General features: G+C 55.2%; 2 protein-coding genes across 8 annotated transcripts in view; one reads left to right on the top strand and one right to left on the bottom strand.

Moving 5' to 3' along the window:
* LOC120391382 (adhesion G protein-coupled receptor E5-like) overlaps nucleotides 1-21,385 on the top strand; it is a 1,047,477-nt gene that overhangs the window by 432,920 nt on the left and 593,172 nt on the right. The gene's annotated exons all lie outside the window — the stretch shown is intronic.
* ADGRE5 (adhesion G protein-coupled receptor E5) overlaps nucleotides 1-21,385 on the bottom strand; it is a 291,623-nt gene that overhangs the window by 75,934 nt on the left and 194,304 nt on the right. For 5 of the 6 annotated variants that reach the window (XM_039514962.1, XM_039514966.1, XM_039514964.1 and 2 more), the window contains exons 6-18: nucleotides 18,781-18,915; nucleotides 15,254-15,385; nucleotides 14,674-14,808; nucleotides 11,129-11,260; nucleotides 10,552-10,686; nucleotides 7,019-7,150; nucleotides 6,457-6,579; nucleotides 4,053-4,184; nucleotides 3,157-3,206; nucleotides 1,656-1,757; nucleotides 1,091-1,262; nucleotides 643-759; nucleotides 106-338 (exon numbers count right to left, since the gene is read on the bottom strand). In XM_039514962.1, the coding sequence (XP_039370896.1) occupies nucleotides 106-338; nucleotides 643-759; nucleotides 1,091-1,262; nucleotides 1,656-1,757; nucleotides 3,157-3,206; nucleotides 4,053-4,184; nucleotides 6,457-6,579; nucleotides 7,019-7,150; nucleotides 10,552-10,686; nucleotides 11,129-11,260; nucleotides 14,674-14,808; nucleotides 15,254-15,385; nucleotides 18,781-18,915 (1,730 nt within the window). The remainder of the gene's footprint in view (nucleotides 1-105; nucleotides 339-642; nucleotides 760-1,090; nucleotides 1,263-1,655; nucleotides 1,758-3,156; nucleotides 3,207-4,052; nucleotides 4,185-6,456; nucleotides 6,580-7,018; nucleotides 7,151-10,551; nucleotides 10,687-11,128; nucleotides 11,261-14,673; nucleotides 14,809-15,253; nucleotides 15,386-18,780; nucleotides 18,916-21,385) is intronic. The other variant, XM_039514972.1, reaches the window with a different exon arrangement.

The raw sequence follows: 21,385 nt of genomic DNA, 5'->3' as shown, positions 1-21,385 counted from the left end.
GATTCGCCTGCTGCCCAGAATGGGGGGTGTTACTAGAGATGGGCCCAGGTTCTGTCCCCCAGCGCCCCAGGCTCTCCTCCCCCCATGCCCAGCCCAGGGACTCACCGGCACCGGGTGGCTGAAGCGGATGCTGACAGAGAGGCCGAGTGCCTGGGGGTTCGGGTCACTGATGAAGGCCGACACCACCGGAGACAGCACACGGTAGCTGAGCCGCCCCGGCTTCTGTGCCCGCTTCCCCGTCTGGCCGATCTTGTCCCACTCGGGTGCTTCCACCCACCCAGCACCGTCCAGGATGGGGCTCATCCCCTGGTATGTCAGCAGCCCGGCCAGCGTGAAGCCTGCGAGAGACAGAGGAGATGGATGAAATGGAGGCAGGAGGGGCCCTGGGGCAGACTGGTGCCAGGGGGCGCTGTGCTGCTGGGGGTGCTATCCCCAATGCCCTGGCCGTGCCCCATCCCCCTACACACCCCAGCCTGGCACCAGGGGGCGCTGTGCTGCTGTAGGTGCCATCACCAATGCCCTGACCATGCCCTGTCCCCCTACACACCCCAGCCTGGCACCAGGGGGTGCTGTGCTGCTGCTCCCAATGCCCTGGCCATGCCCATCGCTATATACACCCCAGCACAGGGGATGACCACATACCTTCATTTTTCTGCCCTGGGGCTCCGGCCCACTTTAATTCCATCTGCGTCTTGCTCTGCTGCAGCGTCACGGTCTCCTGGCTCTGGTTCCCAGCCTGCCTGACCGCCAGCCCCAGCTCTGCAACCACAATGCCAGCCAGAGCTCACACCAGAGAACATGGAGAGGAAGCCTGTAGCTAGGCAAGGTGCTTTCCTGGCTGTGGTGGGAGCTCCCAGCTACTCCAGTCCCAGCCTCTCCCAGCAGGGGGTGCTGTGGGGAGCAGGGTAGGAGCACTGGTTGTGGGGGGGAGCTCCCATCTCCCAGCAGGGGGCGCTGTGGGGAGTGGGGCGGGAGCACTGGCTGTGGGGGGAGCTCCCATCTCCCAGCAGGGGGCGCTGTGGGGAGTGGGGCGGGAGCGTAGACTGCAGGTGATGAAAGCCCAACTGGGACCACGTGGCCAGGTGCTGACCTGTGCCGTTGGGGGATGCGATGCTGATCCTATCACGCACAGTCCGACCCAGCGTTCTCAGCAGCTTCTCCACTAGGGCCATCAGCTCCGTCGCGATCCGGTGTCTCCACTCTACGCTCTCGCTCTGCTGCCCGACCAGATTTATCTGCTTCTCCAGAATGTCCAAGAAGCCCTGGCCAGGCAAACGTGGGGGGTGTTGGTGTCACAGTGTCTGAGCCCCTGCCGCACCCCCCATTCCCGGATTGCTAGTCCTCCACTGCCTTCCCACAATCCCCATGAAAGGAAAGACAAGTTCTCCTGCCATTGACATCGCTGTCTGGGAGGTCAGACTAGATGATCACAATGGTCCTGTCTAGCCTAGGAATCTAGGAGAGCCAGCTTCTTGGGCACAGAGCCCACTGGGGAGGCAGGCATGGGAATTTCTGGGCAGTGCTGCTGTTTATCTATCTCCTGTTCCAGGCGGTGCATACCTATAGATCGCCCTGAGACTAGATCTGAGTAGGAGCAGCGATTCCTCCCCCTAACAAGAACAAACCCAGCAAGGCCCGGAACTTTGGCTTGGCACCTGCAGCTTCCCCTCAGTGTTCTGTGATTTCATCTGCTTCAGCTCCTCCAGCATCACCTTGCAGTGATGTCCCACCCGCGCCAGGAAGCTGCCGAGGACGTTCTGAAAAACAAGGCCCAGGCCTGGCTCAGGAAAAGAGATCACAGAATCGCAGCCCACATCCCCCCGTCCCGAGAGGATCCCTCGGCTCAGAAGCCAGGCACCAGAGGGAGCGCGGGCAATGCCCCGTCTGGCCCTTTGGGGGTGCACGGCATTTGCAAGGTGTCATGGAGTATGGGGGAGTCAGGGCCCTGCACCCCCCACTTCCTGTGATTCACCGTGACTCTCAGCCAGTCAGTACAACAGAAGGTTTATTAGATGACATGAACAGTCCCAAGCAGGGCTTGAAGGTACAACCAGGACCTGAGCCAGGTCCCTCTGGGGGGCAAGGAGCTTAGACCCCAGACTCGGGGTTCCCTGCATCTTCCCAGGCAGCCCAAAACTGGAAACCCCTCCAGCCGACTCACTCCCGCCCCCAGCTCCTCCTCTCTCTTTGTCCAGTTTCCTGGGCAAAGGTGTCACCTGGCCCCACCCTCCTCCTGGCTCAGGTTACAGGCTCAGGGACCCTCTCACCTAAAGTCACCCCCTGCTCTCCCATCCCCCATGAGACAGCCCCAGTAACCAGGGCTGCCCAGAGGATTCCGGGGGCCCGGGGTCTTCGGCGGCGGGGGGCCCTACCGTTCCTGGACCCGCCGCCGAAGTGCCCCGAAGACCCGCGACGGGGGCCCCCCCGCTGGCGAATTACCGCCGAAGCGGGACCCGCCGCCGAAGCGCAGCCTGGTCTTCGGTGGTAATTCGGCGGAGGGGGGCCTCACCGCCGGTCTTCAGGGGCCGTTGGCGGCGGGTCCCGGAACGGAAGGGCCCCCCGCCGCCGAAGACCGAGCTGAACTTCGGCGGCGGGTCCCGCTCCGTCTTCGGCGGTAATTCGCCAGCGGGGGGTCCTTCCGCCCCGGAGCGGAAGCACCCCCCGCCGGCGAAGCTCGGGAGCGGCAGCAGCTCCTGCGCCCGGCCGCACAAGAGTTTGCCGGGCACCCTGGAGCGAGTGAGGGACCCCGCTCCAGGGGCCCCAAAAAACTCTGGTGGGGGCCCCCGTGGGGCTCGGGGCCTGGGGCAAATTGCCCCTCTTGCCCCCCCCCCCTCTGGGCGGCCCTGCCAGTAACACTAGACAATCCGCCCCGCTCCCTCCCGCGTCACACAAGGGATGGTGAGGGATGGCGGTTGCAAGCTGAAGTGTGTTGCTGCAGCCTGATGCTGCTGATCCTGGAGGGTGAGAATCACCCCGGGGGCAAAGGCCTGGGCCGTGGCTGGACTGCAGGGGCTCCAGGGACTGGCCACTGGCTCTTTGCCCAGGGGCGAGTTTGGCCCCAGAAGCCTCGTTGGGCGAGATCAGTGAAAAGCAACGTGGCCCTAAAGGGGAATCGGGGTCTATCCCGCCCCCCCCCGTGGTCTGTGCCCCACTCACCTTGGCTCCGGCAGAGCTGTCATCACCCAGCAGCGGGGGGCAGGTGAGCTCTGGGGATGGAAAGGGAGGAGGAATGAGAGATGGGTGGGGGGAAATGCGGGGTCTGGCTGGGTAGGTGCATGCACCAGAGCCAGGCACAGAGAGCAGGACTCGTTCCCTCCAGCAGGGGGCAGCAGAAGCCCCCCCTCACTCCCCGCAACAGGGGGAGCAGTGACCCCCCCCACACACACACTCAGCCCCACACATGTGCGCACCCCTTCTCCCCATCCTCTGCCCACAAGCCGGTCTCTGTGAAAGGAACAGTCCCCCCTCCCCATCCTAGGGGGACTGAGCTGCAGTGGGGTGGGGGTGGGGGCTGTGGAATCATCCCAGCCGTATCTCCCCTCAGCCCTCTCCCCCCAGCTGTGCGTGGTTCTGGGGTGTGTTGGGGGGTGGGGGCTGAATCCAGCAGGGAGCCCCTAGTGGCCCCTAGGCACAGACTGCGCCCCCTGCTGCCTCTTCCCAGGGCAGAGAATCCAGCCGTGCAGCAGGAATACAGGCACTGCTGGGGGGAGACGCCCGGCCCCTGGCTGCCCTGCTCACCCCTCCCCGGCCTGGCCCTGCTCCGCTCCCAGAGCCAGACCTGGGCTCGCTGGTGCCTGTGGCTCTGATCCAACAGGAAACACCCAGTGGACGGACAGGCTGGGCTGGGGGAGGGGAGAGCCTGGAGGCTGAGCTCCCCTGGGCCAGGGCTGAGACAGCAGAGGGACCCCGTCCATGGGGGGCAGGGGGCTGGCGCAACATCCCAGACCAGTTCCCAGCTCCCTGCCCCCTCGGGCAGGACCTCTGCCTGTGTAACCCCAGGCCCTGCCCAGCCCCCCAGGTGCCCCCTCCATGCCCCCCGCGGCAGGACCCACCTTGGCACAGGGTCGTGTTCCTGTTGGAGGGGACGTAGCCGGCCTGGCACTCACACCAGTAGCTCCTGATGGTGTTGATACATGTGGCATTGGGGCCACAGACAGCTGGGGTCTTTTTGCACTCGTCGATGTCTGGCAAGGGAAAGCGGGGGAGGGGGTCACACACAGCACGGCTGTGGGCGCACGGGGGGAGAAGGAGCATAGAGGCACCCCCCACCCATTGCAGGGGGCGTGGTCTGTCGGTCAGTCTGTCTGGGGGTCGGGCACATCCTCAGTCATTCCCGCGGGTTGGGGAAAGCGGTTCAGCTGCTGCAGAAATGGCCATGACCGATACTCCCAGAAATCCCAGCCAGGAACAAGTGCTGGAATTCGACATTCGCCTGCTTATAAACCCAACATTTCAGCTGGCCAATCAGGAAGCAGAGAAAGACCATGGGACTCAGGCAACCAATTGTACAACATCAGTGACAAGTTTTTGGAGGAAACAGTTTGCCAATAAAATCACAGACATTTATCCATTCAAACAGTAAAAGGGTCGGCCGGTGAATGAGCAGGTTTGGATCAGCAGGCAGAGCAGTTCTGCTGACTTCCTCTGGCATTCAGATCAGCAGTGGCCTATCAGTCACCATCCCTGGGGACAGATGGGTGCTGACCCTTCTTGAGGAAGTAGGAGCAGGGCCACAGAAGAAAGCTAAGCTCTCCCCGATATTTATCCATAATGCTTTTACTTCTCACAGAAATCCTTGGGGCTAAAATCCCCTTCACCTGGACTTCAGCAAACAAGTCAATCAGTGGGGAGAGTCCAGAGCACTCGCGGATCCTTCCCTTGGGCCGTGCTCCAGCAGCTCTTTCTCAGACTCCCCATCTCTCTCTTTCCCATGACAGCGTTTTGCTATTTCCCGCTACGCCAATTCCCCTCGGTCATTATTTGCATAAAGGCAGCACCCAGAGCGCTGCACACCCACGGCCATAAAGAGCTTCTAGTCTAAATGGACAAGAGGTGGGAGAGAAAAACAGAGGCAGGGAATTGCCCAAGGACATGTAGCAGGAACAGAGCTGGGACTAGAACCCAACTCCTCTGAGTCCTAGTCTCATACCCAACCAACTAGACCCGTCTCTTTCCACGCGTTTCTTCCATAAAAGGCCAAGAATGTGTCTCAACTGCCTCACCATGCAGATTTTACCCTCTGCTCTCCCTCACTGAGAGGAGCTTTGTGTCTCCTGGCTAACGGCCGGGAGTGCATCAGGGCTGGAAAAAATCCCTTGTTTCTTTGGCAAGAAACTCAACTTTTGCTCCATTGTAAACCTCTTGGAAGGCAAAAGGCCTACGCCATGCCTGTGAGGGGGCTTCTATGTACCAGGCTCTAGCGAAGGCCGCTGAGCCACAGAACAAGGAGAGAGCAAGTTTCTCCTGGTCTAGTGGCTGGTTCCCATAAGTAGATAACAGCCTGCTACAATGACTAGTTAATGGAGTTACTCCCTTAGTTCCAGCAGCTGAGCCGTGTGCTTTCAGCAGGCAGGGTCTGCGTTTGATTCCTGCTAATGACCCACGCTGGTTCCTTTGTGATGCCAGCTCCTTCCCCAGCCTTAGCACCTGTTTAGGTTAATGGGGTTCCAGAAACTAAGGGGCTTTCTGAGCCCAAGCTGTATTAAAGGTTGATCCAACAAAAAGTCCTCGGCTCCATCTCAGTCCAGTTTGCTTTGCAAAGATCTGACCTTCCCCCACCTCAAAGCTCTGCTACGAAAGAGCATCTTGGGCTCTGATTGCAGCTGCAGGTTTGGGGGGATGTTGCAGCTTCTAATGACATCTCCAAGCCCTATGCGCATGCTGTGGTGGAATTAAGCAGCCTGGCAAGAGACATGGCGACCTTCAGTCCCCGGGCTCAGTTTCTAATTTGTAAGACAGGATCGGAGTCAGAACTGACACTTTGCCTGGGTGTGGCGCAGAGAAAGAACAAGACCTCAGGGCAACCTGGTTAGTTTCCCCATCCAGGCATGCGGGTTAGTTTCAGAGATCCTGGGTCAGCTCAGTGACGGTGCATTAACAGCATCGCCAACGTCAAGCAATCAATAAAAGCCCCAAACCATGAGCCAGGCTGCAAAAAAGTCACAAGATTTTTTTTTTAAAATCCATTTTGGGTTCGTTTTGTTTGACTCCAGTTTGGGAGCTGTCGGTCACCCCAGCGTAACGTTTGGCAGTTTTTCCTCCACCACGTGGGCCGGACCCTAATTTTGATTTTAGCCAAAAGCAGAATCACGTGACTCCTGGAGGTGGGGCTTAAAGGCAACACCTCGTGTTAGTAATACTGCAGACAAGCCAGAAGCATCATGCCTTTGCCATGACAGTTTCCAACTCTAGTTGTACCTGTGCAGATCTTAGCCAAGTTTCCAACTCTAGTTGTACCTGTGCAGATCTTTTGACTCTTCCCAAATCCCCAACTGCATTTACACATGTAAGTCCCTGGCATGTTGATGCAGTTCCCGTGGGGCTCACAGATTGTGGCGTTTTGCTGGCACTCGTCAATGTCTGCAAGGGGAGAGAAAGCGCTGGGTCAGGCTGATCTAGGAGCTGGACCTTGGGCACTGGGGGACGCTGCTGGGGGATAATCCAGGCATCTGACATGCACCGTGCTCTGGGGAGACGGGGCTGGTTAGAGCCAGGAGTTCAGTGACTGGGCCAGCGAACGGGAGCAAGTGGCTATTGTCCGGAATGAGCCGCTCCAGCTGGGAAGGCTCTGAGCCAACAGGAAACACCCAACGGACGGACAGGCTGGGCTGGGGGAGGGGAGGGCCTGGAGGCTGAGCCCTCCCTGGCCAGGGCTGAGACCCAGAGGGATCCTGATGGGGGGCAGGGGGCTGGCGCAACATCCCAGACCAGTTTCCAGCTCCCTGCGACCTCTGCCTGTGTAACCCCAGACCCTGCCCAGCCCCAGGTGCCCCTCCATGCCCCCCGTGGCAGGACCCACCTTGGCACAGGGTCGTGTTCCTGTTGGAGGGGACGTAGCCGGCCCGGCACTCACACCAGTAGCTCCCGATGGTGTTGATACACGTGGCGTTGGGGCCACAGATATCTGGGGTCTTGTTGCACTCGTCGATGTCTGAGAGGAAAGCGGGGAGGGTCACACACAGCTCGGCTGGGGGCGCACTGGGGGCGAAGGACCATGGAGGCACCCCCCACCCATTGCAGGGGGCGTGGTCGGTCGGTCCGTCTGTCTGCGCCATCTACCCCCATTCCATTCTCCTTTCTTCCCTGCTATGTGCAGGGCCCCAATCCCTGCAGCACAACCCCTCCCCCACCCCCAGATCGGGGGCTCAACCTTTTCCAGACCAGGACCCTGTGTTCCCCTCCCGGCACCAGCCCTGACAGAGCAGGGTTAAGGGGGGCCCGATCTGCCAGGTAAGCTGCACAGGGGGAGTGACGCAGGCTGCGTGCAGGGCGCTGGCTAGAAGGAAGCTCGCCTGGGAGGGGGCAGGTGGGGCTTCTCTACAGCCTGAAGGCTGGGCCCAGTGGGGGGGGGGCTTAGGCGAGGGGGGCTGGGAAGCCCCGAGGGGGGGCTGGAGCCCCGGAGGAAGGGTTTCGCTAGCAGGCATAGGACAGAGGGGTCTGACTTTGAAAGGCTCCCCCAGAATGGGGATCACAGCGTGACCTGGCCGGACGGCCGAGACACGGGGCAGCCGCGACTCCGGGAGCTGCAATGGTGGAAGAGAAGAAAGGGGGCGCTGAACTGGAGCTAGTCGCCAGAAGGGGGCACCACACTCAGTGTTACAGACCCCAGCCCCATGGGTCCCCTCCCCCTTTGGGATACACCCAGCCCCGCCTCTCCCCTGGAGCACTAGGAGAAGGGTGGGTGGGCTGCGCCCAGGGGAGTGCAGGGGAATTGGGTGATGTCCCTTTAAACTAGTTTCTTTGCGCTCTGGTGGCGCTCACAGGGGTCTATGGCAGAAGCCCGCAGACCCCGACATGCGGCCGGGCCCTGCACGGCTGGTAAATGGGTTGTTTGGAAGCCAGCTGGATCCAGGGGATCCCCCTATTCCTAACACTGCGCAGTGAGCAGCAGCCCAACAACATCCATTCCCGCACCCTGCTGTGACCCCCAGGCCCAGGGCCCCGTGGGGTGAATCCACCGAGCCCTCGGACAGATGATGCCAGCTCGACACTCACTGCCAATCCGGCCTGTGGAAGCCGAAGCCGGAAGAGACCTGCCCAGCCTGACCCCCAGCATAGCCCCAGCCGGAGTTGCCACCCAGCGGTTTACTAATCTGGCCCCAAACGGAGGGGACAAAAACCCCTTGAAGTCAGTGGTGCTGCACCAATTTACACCACTGGGATTCTTGCCCCCACTTTGTGACCATTTCACATACAGCAGCACTGAGCTGGTGATGACTCATGGGGGTCGGGCACATCGTCAGTCATTCCCGAGGGTTGAGAAAAGTGGTTCAGCTGCTGCAGAAATGGCCATGACCGATACTCCCAGAAATCCCAGCCAGGAACAGGTGCTGGAATTCGACATTCGCCTGCTTATTAACCCAACATTTCAGCTGGCCAGTCAGGAAGCAGAGAAAAACCATGGGACTCAGGCAACCAATTGTACAACATCAGTGACAAGTTTTTGGAGGAAACAGTTTGCCAATAAAATCACAGACATTTATCCATTCAAGCAGTAAAAGGGTCGGCCGGTGAACGAGCAGGTTTGGATCAGCAGGCAGAGCAGTTCTGCTGACTCCCTCTGGCATTCAGATCAGCAGTGGCCTATCAGTCACCATCCCTGGGGACAGATGGGTGCTGACCCTTCTTGAGGAAGTAGGAGCAGGGCCACAGAAGAAAGCTAAGCTCTCCCCGATATTTATCCATAATGCTTTTACTTCTCACAGAAATCCTTGGGGCTAAAATCCCCTTCACCTGGACTTCAGCAAACAAGTCAATCAGCGGGGAGAGTCCAGAGCACTCGCGGATCCTTCCCTTGGGCCGTGCTCCAGCAGCTCTTTCTCAGACTCCCCTTCTCTCTCTTTCCCATGACAGAGTTTTGCTATTTCCCGCTACGCCGATTCCCCTCGGTCATTATTTGCATAAAGGCAGCACCCAGAGCGCTGCACACCCACGGCCATAAAGAGCTTCTAGTCTAATGGACAAGAGGTGGGAGAGAAAAACAGAGGCAGGGAATTGCCCAAGGACATGTAGCAGGAACAGAGCTGGGACTAGAACCCAACTCTTCTGAGTCCTAGTCTCATACCCAACCAACTAGACCTATCTCTTTCCGCGTGTTTCTTCCATAAAAGGCCAAGAATGTGTCTCACCTGCCTCACCATGCAGATTTTACCCTCTGCTCTCCCTCACTGAGAGGAGCTTTGTGTCTCCTGGCTCACGGCCGGGAGTGCATCAGGGCTGGAAAAAATCCCTTGTTTCTTTGGCAAGAAACTCAACTTTTGCTCCATTGTTAAACCTCTTGGAAGGCAACAGGCCTACGCCATGCCTGTGAGGGGGCTTCTATGTGCCAGGCTCTAGCAAAGGCCGCTGAGCCACAGAACAAGGAGAGAGCAAGTTTCTCCTGGTCTAGTGGCTGGTTCCCATAAGTAGATAACAGCCTGCTACAATGACTAGTTAATGGAGTTACTCCCTTAGCTCCAGCAGCTGAGCCGTGTGCTTTCAGCAGGCAGGGTCTGCATTTGATTCCTGCTAATGACCCAAGCTGGTTCCTTTGTGATGCCAGCTCCTTCCCCAGCCTTAGCACCTGTTTAGGTTAGTGGGGTTCCAGAAACTAAGGGGCTTTCTGAGCCCAAGCTGTATTAAAGGTTGATCCAACAAAAAGTCCTCGGCTCCATCTCAGTCCAGTTTGCTTTGCAAAGATCTGACCTTCCCCCACCTCAAAGCTGTACTTTGAAAGAGCATCTTGGGCTCTGATTGCAGCTGCAGGTTTAGGGGGATGTTGCAGCTTCTAATGACATCTCCAAGCCCTATGCGTGTGCTGTGGTGGAATTAAGCAGCCTGGCAAGAGACATGGCGACCTTCAGTCCCCGGGCTCAGTTTCTAATTTGTAAGACAGGATCGGAGTCAGAACAGACACTTTGCCTGGGTGTGGCGCAGAGAAAGAACAAGACCTCAGGGCAACCTGGTTAGTTTCCCCATCCAGGCATGTGGGTTAGTTTCAGAGATCCTGGGTCAGCTCAGTGACGGTGCATTAACAGCATCGTCAACGTCAAGCAATCAATAAAAGCCCGAAACCATGAGCCAGGCTGCAAAAAAGTCACAAGATTTTTTTTTAAATCCATTTTGGGTTTCGTTTTGTTTGACTCCAGTTTGGGAGCTGTCGGTCACCCCAGCGTAACGTTTGGCAGTTATTCCTCCACCACGTGGGCCGGACCCTAATTTTGATTTTAGCCAAAAGCAGAATCACGTGACTCCTGGAGGTGGGGCTTAAAGGCAACACCTTGTGTTAGTAATACTGCAGACAAGCCAGAAGCATCATGCCTTTGCCATGACAGTTTCCAACTCTAGTTGTACCTGTGCAGATCTTAGCCATATCCTCTTGACTCTTCCCAAATCCCCAACTGCATTTACACATGTAAGTCCCTGGCGTGTTGATGCAGTTCCCGTGGGGCTCACAGATTGTGGCGTTTTGCTGGCACTCGTCAATGTCTGCAAGGGGAGAGAAAGCGCTGGGTCAGGCTGATCTAGGAGCTGGACCTTGGGCACTGGGGGACGCTGCTGGGGGATAATCCAGGCGTCTGACATGCACCGTGCTCTGGGGAGACGGGGCTGGTTAGAGCCAGGAGTTCAGTGACTGGGCCAGCGAACGGGAGCAAGTGGCTATTGTCCGGAATGAGCCGCTCCATCTGGGAAGGCTCTGAGCCAACAGGAAACACCCAACGGACGGACAGGCTGGGCTGGGGGAGGGGAGGGCCTGGAGGCTGAGCCCTCCCTGGCCAGGGCTGAGACCCAGAGGGATCCTGATGGGGGGCAGGGGGCTGGCGCAACATCCCAGACCAGTTTCCAGCTCCCTGCGACCTCTGCCTGTGTAACCCCAGACCCTGCCCAGCCCCCCCGGTGCCCCCTCCATGCCCCCCGCGGCAGGACCCACCTTGGCACAGGGTCGTGTTCCTGTTGGAGGGGACGTAGCTGGCCCGGCACTCACACCAGTAGCTCCCGATGGTGTTGATACACGTGGCGTTGGGGCCACAGATATCTGGGGTCTTGTTGCACTCGTCGATGTCTGAGAGGGGAAAGCGGGGGAGGGGGTCACACACAGCTCGGCTGGGGGCGCACTGGGGGCGAAGGACCATGGAGGCACCCCCCACCCATTGCAGGGGGCGTGGTCTGTCGGTCAGTCTGTCTGCTCCATCTACCCCGCCCCCCCATTCCATTCTCCTTTCTTCCCTGCTATGTGCAGGGCCCCAATCCCTGCGGCACAACCCCTCCCCCACCCCCAGATCGGGGGCCCAACCTTTTCCAGACCAGGACCCTGTGTTCCCCTCCCGGCACCAGCCCTGACAGAGCAGGGTTAAGGGGGGCCCGATCAGCCAGTTAAGCTGCAAAGGGGAAGTGACTCAGGCTGCGTGCAGGGCGCTGGCTAGAAGGAAGCTCGCCTGGGAGGGGACAGGTGGGGCTTCTCTACAGCCCGAGGGCTGGGCCCAGTGGGGGGGGCCTGAGGCAAGGGGGGCTAGGAAGCTCCGAGGGGGGGCTGGGAGCCCGGAGGAAGGGTTTCGCTAGCAGGCATAGGACAGAGGGGTCTGACTTTGAAAGGCTCCCCTAGAATGGGGATCACAGTGTGACCTGGCCGGACGGCCGAGACACGGGGCAGCCGCGACTCCGGGAGCTGCAATGGTGGAAGAGAAGAAAGGGGGCGCTGAACTGGAGCTAGTCGCCAGAAGGGGGCACCACACTCAGTGTTACAGACCCCAGCCTCATGGGTCCCCTCCCCATTCAGGATACACCCAGCCCCGCCTCTCCCCTGGAGCACTAGGAGAAGGGTGGGTGGGCTGCGCCCAGGGGAGTGCAGGGGAATTGGGTGATGTCCCTTTAAACTAGTTTCTTTGCGCTCTGGTGGCACTCACAGGGGTCTATGGCAGAAGCCCGCAGACCCCGACATGCGGCCAGGCCCTGCACGGCTGGTAAATGGGTTGTTTGGAAGCCAGCTGGATCCAGGGGATCCCCCTATTCCTAACACTGCGCAGTGAGCAGCAGCCCAACAACATCCATTCCCGCACCCTGCTGTGACCCCCAGGCCCAGGGCCCCATGGGGTGAATCCACCGAGCCCTCGGACGGATGATGCCAGCTCGACACTCACTGCCAATCCGGCCTGTGGAAGCCGAAGCCGGAAGAGACCTGCCCAGCCTGACCCCCAGCATAGCCCCAGCCGGAGTTGCCACCCAGCGGTTTACTAATCTGGCCCCAAACGGAGGGGACAAAAACCCCTTGAAGTCAGTGGTGCTGCACCAATTTACACCACTGGGGTTCTTGCCCCCACTTTGTGACCATTTCACATACAGCAGCACTGAGCTGGTGATGACTCATGGGGGTCGGGCACATCGTCAGTCATTCCTGCGGGTTGAGAAAAGTGGTTCAGCTGCTGCAGAAATGGCCATGACCGATTCTCCCAGAAATCCCAGCCAGGAACAGGTGCTGGAATTCGACATTCGCCTGCTTATTAACCCAACATTTCAGCTGGCCAGTCAGGAAGCAGAGAAAAACCATGGGACTCAGGCAACCAATTGTACAACATCAGTGACAAGTTTTTGGAGGAAACAGTTTGCCAATAAAATCACAGACATTTATCCATTCAAACAGTAAAAGGGTCGGCCGGTGAACGAGCAGGTTTGGATCAGCAGGCAGAGCAGTTCTGCTGACTCCCTCTGGCATTCAGATCAGCAGTGGCCTATCAGTCACCATCCCTGGGGACAGATGGGTGCTGACCCTTCTTGAGGAAGTAGGAGCAGGGCCACAGAAGAAAGCTAAGCTCTCCCCGATATTTATCCATAATGCTTTTACTTCTCACAGAAATCCTTGGGGCTAAAATCCCCTTCACCTGGACTTCAGCAAACAAGTCAATCAGCGGGGAGAGTCCAGAGCACTCATGATCCTTCCCTTGGGCCGTGCTCCAGCAGCTCTTTCTCAGACTCCCCTTCTCTCTCTTTCCCATGACAGAGTTTTGCTATTTCCCGCTACGCCGATTCCCCTCGGTCATTATTTGCATAAAGGCAGCACCCAGAGCGCTGCACACACACTGCCATAAAGAGCTTCTAGTCTAAATGGACAAGAGGTGGGAGAGAAAAAGAGAGGCAGGGAATCGCCCAAGGACATGTAGCAGGAACAGAGCTGGGACTAGAACCCAACTCTTCTGAGTCCTAGTCTCATACCCAACCAACTAGACCTATCTCTTTCCGCGCGTTTCTTCCATAAAAGGCCAAGAATGTGTCTCACCTGCCTCACCATGCAGATTTTACCCTCTGCTCTCCCTCACTGAGAGGAGCTTTGTGTCTCCTGGCTCACGGCCGGGAGTGCATCAGGGCTGGAAAAAATCCCTTGTTTCTTTGGCAAGAAACTCAACTTTTGCTCCATTGTTAAACCTCTTGGAAGGCAACAGGCCTACGCCATGCCTGTGAGGGGGCTTCTATGTGCCAGGCTCTAGCAAAGGCCGCTGAGCCACAGAACAAGGAGAGAGCAAGTTTCTCCTGGTCTAGTGGCTGGTTCCCATAAGTAGATAACAGCCTGCTACAATGACTAGTTAATGGAGTTACTCCCTTAGCTCCAGCAGCTGAGCCATGTGCTTTCAGCAGACAGGGTCTGCATTTGATTCCTGTTAATGACCCAAGCTGGTTCCTTTGTGATGCCAGCTCCTTCCCCAGCCTTAGCATCTGTTTAGGTTAATTGGGTTCCAGAAACTAAGGGGCTTTCTGAGCCCAAGCTGTATTAAAGGTTGATCCAACAAAAAGTCCTCGGCTCCATCTCAGTCCAGTTTGCTTTGCAAAGATCTGACCTTCCCCCACCTCAAAGCTCTGCTACGAAAGAGCATCTTGGGCTCTGATTGCAGCTGCAGGTTTGCGGGGATGTTGCAGCTTCTAATGACATCTCCAAGCCCTATGCGCATGCCGTGGTGGAATTAAGCAGCCTGGCAAGAGACATGGCGACCTTCAGTCCCTGGGCTCAGTTTCTAATTTGTAAGACAGGATCGGAGTCAGAACTGACACTTTGCCTGGGTGTGGCGCAGAGAAAGAACAAGACCTCAGGGCAACCTGGTTAGTTTCCCCATCCAGGCATGCGGGTTAGTTTCAGAGATCCTGGGTCAGCTCAGTGACGGTGCATTAACAGCATCGCCAACGTCAAGCAATCAATAAAAGCCCCAAACCATGAGCCAGGCTGCAAAAAAGTCACAAGATTTTTTTTTTAAAATCCATTTTGGGTTCGTTTTGTTTGACTCCAGTTTGGGAGCTGTCGGTCACCCCAGCGTAACGTTTGGCAGTTTTTCCTCCACCACGTGGGCTGGACCCTAATTTTGATTTTAGCCAAAAGCAGAATCACGTGACTCCTGGAGGTGGGGCTTAAAGGCAACACCTTGTGTTAGTAATACTGCAGACAAGCCAGAAGCATCATGCCTTTGCCATGACAGTTTCCAACTCTAGTTGTACCTGTGCAGATCTTAGCCATATCCTTTTGACTCTTCCCAAATCCCCAACTGCATTTACACATGTAAGTCCCTGGCATGTTGATGCAGTTCCCGTGGGGCTCACAGATTGTGGCGTTTTGCTGGCACTCGTCAATGTCTGCAAGGAGAGAGAAAGCGCTGGGTCAGGCTGATCTAGGAGCTGGACCTTGGGCACTGGGGGACGCTGCTGGGGGATAATCCAGGCGTCTGACATGCACCGTGCTCTGGGGAGACGGGGCTGGTTAGAGCCAGGAGTTCAGTGACTGGGCCAGCGAACGGGAGCAAGTGGCTATTGTCCGGAATGAGCCGCTCCAGCTGGGAAGGCTCTGAGCCAACAGGAAACACCCAACGGACGGACAGGCTGGGCTGGGGGAGGGGAGGGCCTGGAGGCTGAGCCCTCCCTGGCCAGGGCTGAGACCCAGAGGGATCCTGTCCATGGGGGACAGGGGGCTGGCGCAACATCCCAGACCAGTTCCCAGCTCCCTGCGACCTCTGCCTGTGTAACCCCAGACCCTGCCCAGCCCCCCAGGTGCCCCCTCCATGCCCCCCGTGGCAGGACCCACCTTGGCACAGGGTCGTGTTCCTGTTGGAGGGGACGTAGCCGGCCCGGCACTCACACCAGTAGCTCCCGATGGTGTTGATACACGTGGCGTTGGGGCCACAGATATCTGGGGTCTTGTTGCACTCGTCGATGTCTGAGAGGGGAAAGCGGGGAAGGGGGTTACACACAGCACGGCTGGGGGCGAAGGACCATGGAGGCACCCCCCACCCATTGCAGGGGGCGTGGTCTGTCGGTCAGTCTGTCTGCTCCATCTACCCCCCCCCCCCATTCCATTCTCCTTTCTTCCCTGCTATGTGCAGGGCCCCAATCCCTGCAGCACAACCCCTCCCCCACCCCCAGATCGGGGGCTCAACCTTTTCCAGACCAGGACCCTGCGATCCCCTCCCGGCACCAGCCCTGACAGAGCAGGGTTAAGGGGGGCCCGATCAGCCAGTTAAGCTGCAAAGGGGAAGTGACTCAGGCTGCGTGCAGGGCGCTGGCTAGAAGGAAGCTCGCCTGGGAGGGGACAGGTGGGGCTTCTCTACAGCCCGAGGGCTGGGCCCAGTGGGGGGGGGGCCTGAGGCGAGGGGGGCTGGGAAGCCCCGAGGGGGGGCTAGGAGCCTGGAGGAAGGGTTTCGCTAGCAGGCATAGGACAGAGGGGTCTGTCTTTGAAAGGCTCCCCCAGAATGGGGATCACAGCGTGACGTGTCCGGACGGCCGAGACACGGGGCAGCCGCGACTCCGGGAGCTGCAATGGTGGAAGAGAAGAAAGGGGGCGCTGAACTGGAGCTAGTCGCCAGAAGGGGGCGGCATGCTCAGCATTACAGACCCCAGCCCCATGGGTCCCCTCCCCATTCAGGATACACCCAGCCCCACCCCTCCCCTGGAGCACTAGGAGAAGGGTGGGTGGGCTGCGCCCAGGGGAGTGCAGGGGAATTGGGTGATGTCCCTTTAAACTAGTTTCTTTGCGCTCTGGTGGCACTCACAGGGGTCTATGGCAGAAGCCCGCAGACCCCGACATGCGGCCGGGCCCTGCACGGCTGGTAAATGGGTTGTTTGGAAGCCAGCTGGATCCAGGGGATCCCCCTATTCCTAACACTGCGCAGTGAGCAGCAGCCCAACAACATCCATTCCCGCACCCTGCTGTGACCCCCAGGCCCAGGGCCCCGTGGGGTGAATCCACCGAGCCCTCGGACGGATGATGCCAGCTCGACACTCACTGCCAATCCGGCCTGTGGAAGCCGAAGCCGGAAGAGACCTGCCCAGCCTGACCCCCAGCATAGCCCCAGCCGGAGTTGCCACCCAGCGGTTTACTAATCTGGCCCCAAACGGAGGGGACAAAAACCCCTTGAAGTCAGTGGTGCTGCACCAATTTACACCACTGGGGTTCTTGCCCCCACTTTGTGACCATTTCACATACAGCAGCACTGAGCTGGTGATGACTCATGGGGGTCGGGCACATCGTCAGTCATTCCCGCGGGTTGAGAAAAGTGGTTCAGCTGCTGCAGAAATGGCCATGACCGATTCTCCCAGAAATCCCAGCCAGGAACAGGTGCTGGAATTCGACATTCGCCTGCTTATTAACCCAACATTTCAGCTGGCCAGTCAGGAAGCAGAGAAAAACCATGGGACTCAGGCAACCAATTGTACAACATCAGTGACAAGTTTTTGGAGGAAACAGTTTGCCAATAAAATCACAGACATTTATCCATTCAAACAGTAAAAGGGTCGGCCGGTGAACGAGCAGGTTTGGATCAGCAGGCAGAGCAGTTCTGCTGACTCCCTCTGGCATTCAGATCAGCAGTGGCCTATCAGTCACCATCCCTGGGGACAGATGGGTGCTGACCCTTCTTGAGGAAGTAGGAGCAGGGCCACAGAAGAAAGCTAAGCTCTCCCCGATATTTATCCATAATGCTTTTACTTCTCACAGAAATCCTTGGGGCTAAAATCCCTTCACCTGGACTTCAGCAAACAAGTCAATCAGCGGAGATAGTCCAGAGCGCTCATGGATCCTTCCCTTGGGCCGTGCTCCAGCAGCTCTTTCTCAGACTCCCCTTCTCTCTCTTTCCCATGACAGAGTTTTGCTATTTCCCGCTACGCCGATTCCCCTCGGTCATTATTTGCATAAAGGCAGCACCCAGAGCGCTGCACACCCACGGCCATAAAGAGCTTCTAGTCTAAATGGACAAGAGGTGGGAGAGAAAAACAGAGGCAGGGAATTGCCCAAGGACATGTAGCAGGAACAGAGCTGGGACTAGAACCCAACTCTTCTGAGTCCTAGTCTCATACCCAACCAACTAGACCTATCTCTTTCCGCGCGTTTCTTCCATAAAAGGCCAAGAATGTGTCTCAACTGCCTCACCATGCAGATTTTACCCTCTGCTCTCCCTCACTGAGAGGAGCTTTGTGTCTCCTGGCTCACGGCCGGGAGTGCATCAGGGCTGGAAAAAATCCCTTGTTTCTTTGGCAAGAAACTCAACTTTTGCTCCATTGTTAAACCTCTTGGAAGGCAACAGGCCTACGCCATGCCTGTGAGGGGGCTTCTATGTGCCAGGCTCTAGCAAAGGCCGCTGAGCCACAGAACAAGGAGAGAGCAAGTTTCTCCTGGTCTAGTGGCTGGTTCCCATAAGTAGATAACAGCCTGCTACAATGACTAGTTAATGGAGTTACTCCCTTAGCTCCAGCAGCTGAGCCATGTGCTTTCAGCAGACAGGGTCTGCGTTTGATTCCTGCTAATGACCCAAGCTGGTTCCTTTGTGATGCCAGCTCCTTCCCCAGCCTTAGCATCTGTTTAGGTTAGTGGGGTTCCAGAAACTAAGAGGCTTTCTGAGCCCAAGCTGTATTAAAGGTTGATCCAACAAAAAGTCCTCGGCTCCATCTCAGTCCAGTTTGCTTTGCAAAGATCTGACCTTCCCCCACCTCAAAGCTCTGCTACGAAAGAGCATCTTGGGCTCTGATTGCAGCTGCAGGTTTGGGGGGATGTTGCAGCTTCTAATGACATCTCCAAGCCCTATGCGCATGCCGTGGTGGAATTAAGCAGCCTGGCAAGAGACATGGCGACCTTCAGTCCCCGGGCTCAGTTTCTAATTTGTAAGACAGGATCGGAGTCAGAACAGACACTTTGCCTGGGTGTGGCGCAGAGAAAGAACAAGACCTCAGGGCAACCTGGTTAGTTTCCCCATCCAGGCAGTTTCAGAGATCCTGGGTCAGCTCAGTGACGGTGCATTAACAGCATCGCCAACGTCAAGCAATCAATAAAAGCCCCAAACCATGAGCCAGGCTGCAAAAAAGTCACAAGATTTTTTTTTTAAAATCCATTTTGGGTTCGTTTTGTTTGACTCCAGTTTGGGAGCTGTCGGTCACCCCAGCGTAACGTTTGGCAGTTTTTCCTCCACCACGTGGGCCGGACCCTAATTTTGATTTTAGCCAAAAGCAGAATCACGTGACTCCTGGAGGTGGGGCTTAAAGGCAACACCTCGTGTTAGTAATACTGCAGACAAGCCAGAAGCATCATGCCTTTGCCATGACAGTTTCCAACTCCAGTTGTACCTGTGCAGATCTTAGCCATATCCTTTTGACTCTTCCCAAATCCCCAACTGCATTTACACATGTAAGTCCCTGGCATGTTGATGCAGTTCCCGTGGGGCTCACAGATTGTGGCGTTTCGCTGGCACTCGTCAATGTCTGCAAGGGGAGAGAAAGCGCTGGGTCAGGCTTGTTGAGATGAGTTCCTGTCTGCATCCTGTAGAACTTGCCATACCAGTATTGCCCTGGCCTTTTCGTTTGTCATTCAGTGTTAAACACATTCTAAGACAATATGCATTTCCTCACCTTTTGGGGGCGAAGCCAGACTTTAAGGCACCTGCTCCCCTACATGGTGTTAACTTCGCTTGTGCCAATCAGAAACAAACACAAACAGGTTTTGGGCCCCGTCCCCTATGACACTTCTATGATGTCATTGTGGGTACTTTATGGCCTGCCTGCCATGTGCAGGCAGGGAGAGGAGAAAGAAAAACGAATCCTGTGTATACCCGTGTATCCTGTGTATACCTGTGTATCCTGTGTATGCCCGTAACCGAGCCTGATCACCTCGAAGCCTCTCTCTCAGCTCACGTGTTTCAAACAGAGCTTCTACATTTGCCGGTCGTTATGCGTTGGTTTGTATTTGTAAGTATCAGTTATTACTAAATGCTGCATCTTTGTTTATAAATATTGTTAGTAGATATTTTAGTCATTGTGTGTTTTAAGTTTCATTAACTCTATTAGCTAATCATACACTGCTCCCTTACCCCTTGTAATTATCCCCAATAAAACTTTTAAATTGATTAAGTTTGGTGTGTGTGTGTGTGTGTCTGCAGTTTGCATCGTGACCCACACTCTCCTTGCATCCCTTACCAATATAGTCTGTTGCCACGTGCAGCCTGGTAAATAACAGGCCTGCATTTTCTTTTGCCCCTGCGAGCCCGTGGCAATCCACATGGCATCACGAACAGGATGCAAGGAAGTTGGGCCATGCCCGTGGCATGCTGCAGACCGTGCAGATGATGAAACTGAACAGTTCCAACATTTGCAGTTTCACCTTTTTACTAGCCAAAATTCGACCAATCCAAAAATAGAATGGATCTGTTCCCTTGGCTCGGACAAAACTCTAAAAGGCTATACTGTGCCTTTAACCCTGGCAGATCCTCTGAGGATGTTTCCACCATCCTGTTTAGCATGATATGCAAGGCCCTTGATCTGTGCTCTGTCCTCCGGGGGCACAATGTGTGCAGCTAAACAAGCAGCCCCAGGCTCTCCTAAAGATGATAATGAGGAGAAGACAGAAAGGTAGAGCCCATCACCCCGCCAAGTCCCTCTCAGAAAATTTTGCCACCCCCATATGAAGCTCCTAAAACTCCTCTGTATCCAGTTCTGCCAACAGCCCCAGAATTTACTGAATCTAAAACTGTAGCAGAAGCTTTGCCTATTGTGATAACTAACCTTGATGGAGTTAATCTTTCTTGGCTCAGGTCTCGCTACCTTCCTAGGTTGCTCTTCACCCCCTTCCTCCTCCGCCTCGCCTCACTTGGCTCTCTTTTTGTTTTAAAATTAAAAGCTATAGTTTTACAGAAACCTCCAAAAAATAAAGCAAATTAAAAAGGAAAAAAACAAGAAACAAAAGAAAACAAGGTAAAACTTTAAATCCAGCAAATTAATTATTTTAACCCTCCAGGAATGCAACAGCTGGAATTATTCCTAACTTTCTTGAAGATATGGTTGCCAAGCAACAGAAGTGCACTCTCTGCTTCTTATCCTAACCACTAACTAATATTTGTAACATGGGCTTTTCTTATTTCCATATAGCAGAGTTTTAAAATAATGTTAAATATAAAATAATGCAAAATTCCTTGTTACCGAATTAATACAATACATTTGGCAAATACTAATATATTTTTATCAAATTTATGCTACAAGTTTTAAATAAGGTAATAATTTATTTATTCAAATGTTTAATCCTTTTACTTTTTATTTTTGGTTGTGTTATTTTGTATAAATATAAATAGAATTTTGGCGCCATTTGTTTTTAATTGTAAGTTTGTCCTGTATGTTGTGTGTCTCACGTGACTATTTTTTTTTCAAAAAAAAAAAAAAAATTTATTTTGTTGCAACAAAAGTCAATTTTATACCCTTTTAAAAAAATATATATATATAAGATGTGGTACCACACTATTTTAAAATCATGGTTGGGATGTAATCATAGTATATTAACACCAATTTTTTGTGCAAAGTTCAAAAAGGTTTCAGTTACAAATATATGTACATATATTTCTGCCTCAACAAATAATGCAATTGCAAACAAAGAAATTCTCTTTTATCAATCACAGTTTTGTTTTTTAAGTTTTTTTTAATTTGTTATTAAAAAAAATGTAAGGGGAAACCTCAACATTAAGGTAAAGATAATATTAACAAATGTCAATTTCTTGTTTGGGCTTTTTATAAACTTGTTTGCACTTTTAATTATAGTTATAAGAATGTCATAACCAAAATGTTTTAAAATAACAATTTATGCATAAAGCTAACCAAACAATTTCAACAGGTTTCCACCTTTGGCTCCCAAACATAACAAAAAAGCATCATAAAAGTATACCCTCAAATACCCTCAAAGTATTTGCAT

The sequence above is a fragment of the Mauremys reevesii genome, linkage group 25, assembly GCF_016161935.1.
Source record: "Mauremys reevesii isolate NIE-2019 linkage group 25, ASM1616193v1, whole genome shotgun sequence".
Taxonomy (NCBI): domain Eukaryota; kingdom Metazoa; phylum Chordata; order Testudines; family Geoemydidae; genus Mauremys; species Mauremys reevesii.
The sequence above is the reverse complement of the archived record's forward strand: the minus strand, read 5'-3'. Positions and strand labels throughout refer to the sequence as shown.